This window comes from Mustelus asterias, chromosome 15, assembly GCF_964213995.1.
Source record: "Mustelus asterias chromosome 15, sMusAst1.hap1.1, whole genome shotgun sequence".
NCBI classification, from domain to species: domain Eukaryota; kingdom Metazoa; phylum Chordata; class Chondrichthyes; order Carcharhiniformes; family Triakidae; genus Mustelus; species Mustelus asterias.
In genome coordinates, this window is record NC_135815.1 from 95,812,977 (window position 1) to 95,825,519 (window position 12,543).

General features: G+C 46.8%; 1 protein-coding gene across 1 annotated transcript; it reads left to right on the forward strand.

The window, feature by feature from the left end:
* The first annotated feature begins 2,298 nt into the window (after positions 1 to 2,298).
* Positions 2,299 to 11,988, forward strand: LOC144504756 (D-beta-hydroxybutyrate dehydrogenase, mitochondrial). The gene is made up of 5 exons (XM_078230499.1): positions 2,299 to 2,674; positions 7,558 to 7,710; positions 10,075 to 10,208; positions 10,295 to 10,546; positions 11,896 to 11,988. Exons 1-5 carry the CDS (start codon positions 2,299 to 2,301, stop codon positions 11,986 to 11,988), a joined length of 1,008 nt encoding a protein of 335 aa, XP_078086625.1.
* Positions 11,989 to 12,543: the final 555 nt, after the last annotated feature.

Below are 12,543 nucleotides of genomic sequence, written 5' to 3' on the forward strand. Positions count from 1 at the left end.
CAGAGACGGTGCGGTCCTCCAATACGACTGAACTTGCACAATCATAGAAATCATAGAAACCCTACAGTACAGAAAGAGGCCATTCGGCCCATCGAGTCTGCACCAACCACAATCCCACCCAGGCCCTACCCCCATATCCCTACATATTTTACCCACTAATCCCTCTAATCTACGCATCCCAGGAGACTAAGGGGCAATTTTAGCATGGCCAATCAACCTAACCCACACATCTTTGGACTGTGGGAGGAAACCGGAGCACCCGGAGGAAACCCATGCAGACACGAGGAGAATGTGCAAACTCCACAAAGACAGTGACCCAAGCCGGGAATCGAACCCAGGTCCCTGGAGCTGTGAAGCAGCAGTGCTAACCACTGTGCTACCGTGCTGCCCTAAACTTGTGATTATATGAACAGTTGTTCTGTTTTTTTTGCCCCACCGGCCTTTGTTTTTAAAGGAGGGGTGAATGTGGTGAACCATAGTTGGTTACCACTATGAGTGCTGAGACATGGATGGTCAGCACTATGGGGTTTGTAGATATGTTACTGTAATTACTGTTGGTGTTAGGGTTGGGCTGTTCTACCTGTTGATATTGTTCTGTGGTACACTCCAGTTGGCTCCGCCTACCAGGGGAAGTATAAAGGTCACTGCACTGCCTGGAGACCCTTTAGTTTGGGATTGTATTGTATATAGTGTGCTCCATTCTTGTCAGTAATAAAAGCCTTTATTTTCCGGGTACAATCTAGCCTCCCGAGTGATTTAATCGCGCATCAGACTGTCCACAGTTTACATCTGAAAAATCGGCTATGACTGGAGTAAGTAAAAACATTCCCTTGCTGAGCTGCACCACAAGAAACAATGCACTGTCCATTAGGTGAAGAAACCTTTTGCTGCCCTTTGTTTCCATTAGGTTCGCTGCAGACAAAACAAAGAACAAAGAAAATTGCAGCACAGGAACAGGCCCTTTGGCCCTCCAAGCCTGCACTGACCATGCTGCCCATCTGAACTAAAACCCCATACCCTTCCGGTGAACCATATCCCTCTATTCCCATCCTATTCATGTATTTGTCAATGTCTACATGGGTTTCCTCCGGGTGTTCCAGTTTCCTCCCACAGTCCAAATATGCGCAGGTCAGGTTGATTGGCTATGCTAAATTGCTCCTTAGTGTCCCAAGATATATATAGAGGTTAGGGGGATTAGTGGGGTAAATACATGGGGTTATGGGGTGAGCCTGGGTAAGAGTCGGTGCAGACTCAATGGGCTGAATGGCTTCCTTTTGCACTGTCGGGATCCTATGATAATCAGATAGACAATGCAGCACCAAGCACCACCCAACGGGGAAGATGGACAACTTTGGGGCTAGTGTTCCATTAGTGTATAGACCAGAATGCTCCTTTGGGGACTTAACAACATTTGAAATAGGAGCAGGAGTAGGTCATATATCCTGGCATGAGGCACAGTGGTTAGCACTGCTGCCTCAAAGCGCCAGGGACCCGGGTTTGATTCCTGGCTTGGGTCACTGTGTGTGCGGAGTCTGCACGTTCTCCCCGTGTCTATGTGGGTTTCCTCCGGGTGCTCCGGTTTCCTCCCACAGTCCGAAAAATGTGCTGGTTAGGTGCATTGGCCGTGCTAAATTCTCCCTCAGTGTACCCGAACAGGCGCCGGAGTGTGGTGACTTGGGCATTTTCACAGTAACTTCAGTGCAGTGTTAATGTAAGCCTTCTTGTGAAGGGGGGGGTGCCTCTACTTCAAGAGGCAAACGGGTGACTGTTGACAATCAAGGAGGAAGCAGGAAAGGTGTGTCCGAATGATTTACAGTCTTCACATATTTTGGATACTGGTTTAACGTGCTTGATGTGAGTCGGATCTTGGATATCACTGAACGGCTGCAGAAACATTCACAATGCGCTGAACTGCCTTTGTGGCTCAAATTTCTCTTGTGCAAATGATCTTGTATTTCAGTCAATCGACGGATCTGTGTGTTTGAAAACAAGGAAACAATTTGCAAAATGCACAAAGGATGGAGAACGATCTTTCAGCTCAAGATTGATTAATAGAGTCTTGTGAAATTGGGTCCTTCAAAGTTCCTCGATTTGTTTTGCAAATCATTCCTTCCACTGCCTTGCTTGGTCTTTATTTTGCCGAATAGCTCAGTTGAAAGACTGCAGTAAAGGCTGGGGGATTTTGTCACTGCTGAGTCTTGGATGGTCTCTGCAGAGACTGGGTAGCACCAAGTAGACCTGATTCAGCAGACCCCAGAAGAAAGTGCAGACACACACACAACTTGAAAGCGACTGAGGATGTCGATAGCTGTGCAGGTGTGCGCTGTTCCCCTGCTGGTGGGGGCTCTCTATTGGTTTGGCTGGGTGGCTTTTCCCCTGATCCCTCCTCTGATCTGGATGGTGTTTCGGAAGCAGACGGCTGCTCGCGTTGAGGGCAAAGGCAGAGCTGTGTTGATCACCGGCTGTGACACTGGCTTTGGGCAACTTTTGGCCAAGCAGCTTGATGGGCTGGGCTTCCGTGTGTTTGCAAGCTGCTTGTACCCGGACGGGCAAGGGGCGCAGAGCCTCAAGAGGGAATGCTCCCAGGAGCTGAAAGTGCTCAAACTCGACGTCACCCTGGACGAGGATGTGGCCAAAGCGAAGGAATTTGTGGAAGCCAATCTGCCAGCTGAAGGTATTTGCTGCGATTGTGATTATATTAAAAACTGATCATCTGCTTGCTTTTTTAACACTGCTGTTTGGGAAGGCAATGGCCTAGTGGTATTATCGCTAGACTATTGCTGTGACAAATGGTGTTCCTCAGGGATCAGTGCTGGGACCTCTGCTGTTTGTAATATATATAAATGATTTGGAGGAAAATGTAACTGGATTGATTAGTAAGTTTGCGGACGACACAAAGGTTGGTGGATTTGCAGAAAGCGATGAGGACCATCAGAGGATATAGCAGGATATAGATCAATTGGCGATTTGGGCGGAGAGATGGTAGATGGAGTTTAATCCGGACAAATGTGAGGTAATGCATTTTGGAAGGTCTAATACAGATAAGAAATATACAGTTAATGGCAGAACCGTTAAGAGTATTGATAGGCAAAGGGATCTGGGTGTAAAGGTACACAGGTCACTGAAAGTGGCAATGCAAGTGGAGAAGATAGTCAAGAAGGCATATAGCATATGCTTGCCTTCATCGGTTGGGGTATTGAGTTTAAAAGTTGGCAAGTCATGTTGCAGCTTTATAGAATCTTAGTTAGGCCGCACTTGGAATATAGGGTTCAATTCTGGTCGCCACGTACCAGAAGGATGTGGAGGCTTTGAAGCAGGTACAGAAAAGATTTACCAGGATGTTGCCTGGTATGGAGGGCATTAGCTGTGAGGAGAGGTCGGAGAAACTTGGTTTGTTCTCACTGGAACGACAGAGGTTGAGGGGGAACCTGATAGAAGTCTACAAGATTATGAGAAGCATGGACAGAGTGGATAATCAGAAACTTTCTCCCAGGTTGGAAGAGTCAATTATTAGGGGGCACAGGTTTAAGGTATGAGGGGCAAGGTTTAAAGGAGATGTACGAGGCAGATGTTTTACACAGAGAGTAGTGGGTGCCTGGAACTCGTTGCCGGGGGAGGTAGTGGAAGTGGATACGGTAGTGACATTTAAGGGGCATCTTGACAAATACATGAATAGGATGGAAATAGAGGGATATGGTCCTCGGAAGGGCAGGGGGTTTTAGTTCAGTCGGGCAGCATGGTCAGTGCAGGCTTGGAGGGCCGAAGGGCCTGTTCCTGTGCTGTAATTTTCTTTGTTCTTTGTTTCTTTGTTCTTTGTATTAATCCAGAAACTCAGCTAATGTTCTGGGGACCCGGGTTCGAATCCCTCCACGGCAGATGGTGCAATTCAAATTCAATTTTAAAATATCTGGAATTAAGAATCTAATGATGACAATGAAACCATTGTCAATTGTCGGAAAAACCCATCTGGTTGACTTATGTCCTTCTGGGGAAGGAAATCTGCCGTCCTTACCTGGTCTGGTCTACATGTGACTCCAGAGCCACAGCAATGTGGTTGACTCTCAACTGCCTTCTGAGATGGTCATAGACTCCCTTCAGTGCAAAAGGAGGCCCATTGTATCTGCACTGATCATAATCCCACCCAGTCCCTATCCCTATAACACCACATATTTACCCTGACACTAGGGTCAATTTAACATGGCCAATCCACCTAACCCGCACATCTTTGGACTGTGGGAGGAAACCAGAGCACCTGGAGGAAACCCATGCAGACATAGGGAGAATGTGGAAACTCCACTCAGACAGTGACCCAAGCCAGGAATCGAACCTGGATCCCTGGCGCTGTGAGACAGCAGTCCTAACCACTGAACCACGGTGCCGCCCCATTGCTTGGGGAAGGAAATTGCCGTCCTGAGCTGGTCTGGCCTACATGTGACTCCAGAGCCACAGCAATGTGGTTGACTATCAACTACCCTCTGAACAAGGACAACTAGGGATGGGCCGTAAATGCTGGCCAGCCATCGATGCCCATATCCCATGAATGAATTTAAAAAAAAATTTTTTTTTGGTTCTTTTTGGCGGTGGGAGAATAAGTAATTAAGGGAAAAAGGCGGACTTGAAATGTTTTTGAGAACAATGTGGTTGACTCTCAACTGCCCTCCAGGGGCAACTAGGGATGGGCAATAAATGCTGGCCAGCCAGCGATGCCCATGTCCCACAAATGAATGAAAAAAAGCCACATTTCATGTTGCAACACTTCAAAAAATATTTAATTGGTAAGGCACTTTAAAATGCTCATCAGATATGAAAGATGCTATATAGAATCATAGAATCCCTACAGTGCAGAAGGAGACCATTCAGCCCATAGAGTCTGCACTGACAACAATCCCACCCAGGCCTCATCACTGCAACCCCACATATTTAGCCCACTAATCCCTCTAACCTACGCATCCCGGGATACGAAGGGTCAATTTAGCATGGCCAATGCACCTAAATCATACATCTTTGGACTGTGGGATATATAAATGGGAGCCTTTGTTTTCTTTCTATCTAACATCATTCCTGAATGGCTTGGCTCTGAGTTTAAGGTCGTGTCCTCTTGTCCTCTGTCCCCACCCCAACCAACAGAAAACAAATCTCTCAATTTAGCATATCCGTCTCTTTCCTGTCCGGTTCCTTCCGCAGCCTCAATCAAATCTCACCTTAACTTTTTTAGATACAAGGACTGTCACACACACATAGCTTAACTGACCAATTGCAGTTGCTGCATTGGGGAATCTATTTTTGCCCAAGTCCTCCGGTGTGTTTGACACTCAGACTCTTGCTTGCCACATTCATTTGTACTCTGGTGGGGGGGTTGGGGGGGTGGGGGGGTGTGGTGGCGGGGGGGGTTGGGGGTGTGGTGGGGGGTTGGGGGGGTGGGTGGGGGGTTGGGGGGGTCGGGGGGTGGGGTGGGGGGGTGGGTTCGGGGGGGTGTGGTGGGGGGGGTGGGGTGGGGCAGTAGGGGGAGGGGTAGGCGGGCCAATCATTCTTTGGCGGCGTGGGGAGGGAGGAGGAGGAGGAGGAGGAGGCGGGTCAGATGTATCTCTGGTGGAGGGGGGAAGGAAAGCCAGATCATTGCCCCCTCCCCCCCTTCAGACAATCATTCTCGGGGTGGGGGAAGCCCGATCATTCTCTGATGGGCAGGGGGGGGGAGTGCGGGGGGGACCCGATCATTCTCTGTGGGGGGAGGGGGAGTTAATTCTGTCCCATCACATGTCTAATTCTGATCATCCCTGTTATAAATGCGACTTAGATTGTATTTCACTTGCCATGAATGTTGTTTTTATTCCCCTACACCAGCAAGTTCAGAAGAAATAGAAATTATCTTATTACCATTTCCCAAATTATCTTCTAAACTTGGAAATGCAGCTCTTAGAATTTACTGCAAGTTGGCTGTTTCTAAACACAATTCCAAAGGTTGTTGAATCAAGCAATGGTTATTTGTATACGCACCTATATGTTTCAATACACAATTTAAATAAAGGCCTGGATATGTACCTCGGCGAATTTTGCAAGTAAAGGCAGCAGAGAGAAGGGATTCCACAGCTATAATAGTGCACTTAATTAGCAAAACTGTCAAAGTGCTCGGCTGTATGTGAAATATACATTGAGGGAGGCCAGATGGATCTCTGGTGAGGGGTGAGGGGGGGGTGGGTGGGTACTCTGCCACTATGCGGGCGATCGGTGGGAGGAAAGGGGGCAGGAGGTCGCAATCTGTCTGGGTAGGGGGGGTTGGTGGGTGGATAAGGGGGACAGTTATGTTATGGGGGTGGAGCGATGTCTGTGGGGGCTATCTCTCCCGCTTTTCGCTCTCGCCCAGTTTATCCGCTTTTTGCGGCCCGGGAGCAATGTGACAGGGGCGCGTTTTTCAATTTTTTTTTTCCACTGCGCATGCGCAGTTCAAAGCTCTGATCGGAGCAGCAGCGTTTCGGGAGCGATAAGCCCCGCCCACAGCGTGATTCAGACTCGCAATTTTTTTTTCAGGCTGGTTGCGTATGGGAGCGTCTGAGAGCAGATTCCCAAGTCGCATGTAATTGCGCCCAGATTCAGCACTTCGAATGAAAATGGTAAAATCAGGCCCCTAGTCTCTATCTCTCTATCTACAAAGTTTGTATTTATTTTTCTTCATAATTATCCATGGGCAAAAAATGTGACAAATTTGTCTGGAATTTGGAACTGGCTGTCCTGCTGAGAAAATCTCGTGATAAGCTTAATTGTTTCTTGGTTTCAGCGACAATGACATTATCCCTTCTAAACAGACTCACACTAACACTGAATGAGCTCTCTTTACAAAGATCAGAACTGTTTACAAGACTCACTGAAGGGCAGCACGGTGGCACAGTGGTGAGCGCTGCTGCCTCACAGCGCCAGGGAACCGGGTTCAATTCCGGCCTCGGGTCACTGTCTGTGCAGAGTCTGCACGTTCTCCCCCGTGTCTGCGTGGGTTTCCTCCGGGTGCTCCGATTTCCTCCCACAGTCCGAAACACGTGCGGGTTAGGTGGATTGACCATGCTAAATTGCCCCTTAGTGCCAGGGGGACTAGCTAGGGTAAATGCATGGGGTTATGGGGATAGGGCCTGGGTGGGATTGTGGTCGGTGCAGGTTCGATGGGCCGAATGGCCTCCTTCTGCGCTGTAGGATTCTATGATCGTGCACCCAAGCTTGCTCTGGTTTCTTCTCACAGTCCGGAGGACGTGCTGGTTAGGGTGCATTTGCCATGCTAAAGTTTTCCCTCAGTGTATCCGAACAGGCGCCGGAGTGTGGCGACTAGGTGATTTTCACAACAACTTCATTGTAGTGTCATCATGAAAGGTGCTATATAAATGCAAACCTTTCTTTCATTCCCATCTGTGTACATTTTTTGAAATAATTGATTTTACGATATGAACAATAGCGGCAAAGCAGAATTTATTACCTATCCCGAGTTACATTAAGTGCCCGAAACTTAGTAACTAATAAATAAATTTAAAACAAAAGTAAACTGAACTGTACTGACATGCTGAGGTTTTGTTTCAGGTCTGTGGGGATTAGTCAACAATGCTGGCATTTCCGAATGGGGCGAGGTGGAATGGAACAACATTCAAGTCTATCAAAGGCATGCTGACATTAATCTGTGGGGAAGCATCCGGATGGCTCACGCATTCAGTCCACTTCTTCGACAATCTAAAGGTCGGTTCAGATCTTGTGGTGCTCTTACTTTCACTCAAACACACGTGTTCAAAGTCCCACCACTTTAATTGAGGCCTGTAGGATCACTGTGGTAGCTAAGACACTTCATCTAAGTGTTTGGAATTATCCCCTGCCCACCTGATAGCTTGTTAAAAAGGCTAGTTATCCTTATAGGGAAATATATAGATGGCGCAGTGGTTAGCACTGCTGCCTCACAGCACCAGGGACCCGGGTTCAATTCAGGCCTTGGGTGACTGTCTGTGTGGAGTTTGCACATTCTCCCCGTGTCTGCGTGGGTTTCCTCCGGGTACTCCAATTTCCTCCTGCAGTCCAAAGATGTGCAGGTTAGATGGATTGGCCATGCTAAATTGCCCCTTAGTGTCCGAAGATATGTAGGTTAGGGGATTAGCAGAGTAAATATGTAGGATTATGGGGATAGAGCCTGGGTGGGATGATCTGTCGGAGAGTTGGTGCAGACCCGATGGGCTGAATGACCTCTTTCCGCATTGTCTGGATTCTTTGATTCCTCTTCGCAGAAGAGTCACACGTATTTGAAATGTGAACTATTTTTCTGTCTTCACGGATGCTGCCAGACTTGCTGAGACTTTCCAGCAATTTTTTTTATTCACTCGTGGGACATGGGCATCACTGGCTGGGCCAGCATTTATTGCCCATCCCTAGTTGCCCATGAGAAGGTGGTGGTGAGCCGCCTTCTTCTTGAAACGCTGATACAGCAGAGTGGCTTGCTGGGTCATTTCAGAGGGCAGCTGAGAGTCAACCACATTGCTGTGGCCCTGGAGTCACATGTAGGCCAGACCAGGTAAGGACTGCAAATTTCCTTCCCTAAAAGACTCACTGTCCAGGTGGGTTTTTCCGACAATGGCTTCATGGTCATCAGTAGATTCTTAATTCCCACTTTTTAAAATTGAATTCATATTCCATTATCTGCCGTGGCGGGATTCGAACCCTGGTCCCCAGAACATTAGCTGAGTTTCTGGATTAATAGTCTGGCGATAATACCACTAGGCCATCGCCTCCATGTTTGGCTTTTATTTCCAGCATCCACAGTATTTTGCTTTTATCTCACCAATAGGTGCATAAGGCACATTGCATTGACCCGAACAGGCACCAGAGTGTGGCAACTAGGGGAATTTCACAGTAACTTCATTGCAGTGTTAATTTAAGACTTACTTGTGACGAATAAATAAACTTAAATTTTTAGGGTGGCACGGTGGCACAGTGGTTTAGCACTACTGCCTCATGGCACCAGGGACCCGGGTTTGATTCCTGGCTTGGATCACTGTCTGCATGTAGTTTGTACATTCTCCCCCTGCCTGCATGGATTTCCTCCGGGTGCTCCGGTTTCCTCCCACAGTCCGAAAGACGTGCTGGCTAGGTGCATTGGCCAGGCTAAATTCTCCCTCAGTGTACCCGAACAGGCGCTGGAGTGTGGCGACTAGGGATTTTCACAGTAACTTCATTGCAGTGTTAATGTAAGCCTTACTTGTGACTAATAAATAAACTTAAACTTATCTGCCAGGATTTCCAGATAGAATAGGATACCACCAGATGTACCCACAAGGGAAATGCAGGAGAGACAGAAGGATTGTATTTTCCCTCTTCCACTGGATTAGGGCAGTGAGCGAGCAGTAAAGACTGGCGGAAATAAATCGGTCATAATATCTTTCCCCTCCCTTGATGTGGAGATGCCGGCATTGGACTGGGATGGGCACAGTAAGAAGTCTCACAACACCAGGTTAAAGTCCAACAGATTTATTTGGTTGCACGAGCTTTCGGAGCGCTGCTCCTTCATCAGGTGAGTGGAGAGTCGGGTTCACAAACAGGGCATATAGAGACAAAGACACAATTGCAAGATAATGGTTGGAACCTGTTGGACTTTAACCTGGCATTGTGAGACTTCTTACTGTATGATAGCCAAGTTCTGCACACATGAGGACGGCCTCAACCGGGATCTTGGGTTCATGTCACACTACGTGCCATTTGGCCTGGGCTTGAGACAATTCATACCCCTTTAACCTGTGATTATCCCTCTCTCCACTCGCAATGTCTGTACCTGTAAAGACTTCATTTTCTGTAAAGACTCGCATTCCAACCATTATCTTGCAATTGAGTCTGTTTCTATATATGCCCTGTTTGTGAACCCAGCTCTCCACTCACCTGATGAAGGGGCAGCGCTCTGAAAGCTCGTGATTCCAAATAAACCTGTTGGGCTTTAACCTGATGTTGTCAAACTTCTTACTGTTTCCCCTCCCTTGGCACAGCTTTCCTTACTGTACAGTGGATCTTCCAGACTGTTTACTTTTTGTTATTCTGAAAAGTAACTTTCATTCTAATGCCTTTCAGGTTGCTTTATTTTTATGTCTAGCATGTCTGCATTTATTCACGTTGTGGCTACCAGCGCCTATGTGATCACTAAGTGTGGCATAGAAGCATTTGCAGATTGCCTGAGGCTTGAGATGGAGAAATTTGGAGTGAAGGTAAACTACCAATACCAAGTTTTCAGGTCGGACAACCAGGAAGAGAAAACCAAAGATGTTTTACTAAAGTGCACTATTCCCTCCAGGTTAGTCTCATTGAACCAGGGAACTATGCATCAGCAACAAACATTCTGAAAGTACAGACATGTGAGGAGATGTGGAATGGATTAAATGATGCTGCAAAACGTGTCTACAGCAAAGAGTACATCCAGCTATGCATTGATTACATACAGAATGTTACGAAAGGCAAACCCCGGAATCCTATGGATGTCACAAATACCATCATTGAAGCTTTGGTGTCTCCCAATCCCAAGGCAAGATACCTTGTGGTTTCCATGGTTGAAAGGGCCATTATTTTTATGTGTGTCCACTTTCCGACCTGGTTCACGGATGCTTTTTTCTGTTCTGTCGGAGGATATAGTAAGTTCAAAGACTTGGTGGTTTCTCAAATAAAAAAACGAGGATGAAGCAGCCATGGTTTAAAATTGGGTGTTGGAGGTACCGATGTGGTGGGGTTTGATAAAAGCAGTGATAATCTTGTAGTCTTTACTTCATATTGTGCTTGTATATTTATGTCAAAGCTATAAGAAATTGTTTTAAAAATCGTGAATAGTTTTCATCAACTTTGCCTTCCTTCAATCACGACCTATAACTAATTGTTATTCCTACTTATGTTATTTGCTACTTTAGAACCATAGAAAAGTGACAGCACAGAAGGAGGCCATTCAGCCCACCTTGTCCATGCCAGCCCAATAACACCCAGGTGCCCTTTCTAATCCCACTTTCCTGCACCCGGCCCATAGCCCTGTAGTTTACAGCACCCAGAGTGCAGATCCAGGTACTTTTTAAAAAAAGAGTTTAGAGTCTCTGCCTCCACCATCAACTCGGCAGCGAATTCCAGACCCCCGCCACCCTCTGTGTAAAAAACAGTTTTTTCTCATGTCCCCTCAGCCACTTATCTTGAATCTATGAGCCCTGAATCTAGAATTCTCCAACAATTTTATCCTGCCCACTCTATTGCTTCCCCTCATAATTCTGTACACCTCTATCAAGTCACACCTCAGCCTTCTTTGTTCCAAGGAAAATAACTCCAACCTATCCAGTCTCTCCTCATAGCTACACTTTTCCAGCCATGGAAAAGTGTAGCTATTCTTGTGACGCTCCTCTGTCTACACTCTCTCCGGAGCAATTATGTCCTTCCTGTAATATGGTGACCAGAACTGCACACAATACTCCAGTTGTGGCCTCACCAGTGTTTTACAACTTCCAACATTATATCCTTACACAGCCTCAAAATAAAGGGGGGGTCAGTTTCGGACAGAGTTGAGGAGGAACTTCTTCTCTCAGAGGGTGGTGAATCTCTGGAATTCTCTGCCCACTGAAGTGGTGGAGGCTACCTCGTTGAATATGTTTAAATCACGGATAGATGGATTCCTGATCGGTAAGGGAATTAGGGGTTATAGGGATCAGGCGGGTAAGTGGAACTGATCCACTTCAGATCAGCCATGATCTTATTGAATGGCGGGGCAGGCTCGAGGGACTAGATGGCCTACTCCTGCTCCTAGTTCTTATGTTCTTATTCAATACCTCTGCCAATGAAGGAGAGCATTCCACATGCCATCTTTACAACCTTTATAAAATATTTTGCTGGACACTAGAAGTATTTTATTTTTATTATTTTGAGCAGGTAACTAAGGTGGTAAATGAGGAAGTATCTAGGAATGTTATTTATATGCACTTCCAGAAGGCATTGGATAACTTTGATATAGGAGACTACTAACAAAATGAGTGTGTATGGAATTGCAGGCAATCAGTTGACCCAGACTTAGAATTGACTAAGTAGGAGATATAGAGTAGAAACAGATTGGCAGGATGTGGCTAATCATGTCCTCTAAAGATTGGTACTGGAGCCTCAGTTTTTGCACTATGTTTATAAACTATCCCGATGCAAGAATTGCTGTCAAGCACTGCTACCTCACAGCGCCAGGGACCCAGGTTCAATTCCGGTGTCGGGTCACTGTCTGTGTGGAGTTTGCATGTTCTCCCAGTGTCTGTGTGGGTTTCCTCCGGGTGCTCCGGTTTCCTCCCACACTCCAAAGATGTGCGGGTTAGGTAGATTGGCCATGATAAATTGACCCTAGTGTCAGGGGGATTAGCAGGGTAAAAATATGGGGTTACAGGAAGAGGGCCTGTGTGGGATTGTGGTCGGTGAAACTCGATGGGTCGAATAGCCTCCTTCTATGTTCTATACTGTAGGGATTCTATGATTCAATGATCCAATTAGGTGGCAAGGTAAATAATGTACAAAATCATGCCATATACCAGTTTGATTCCT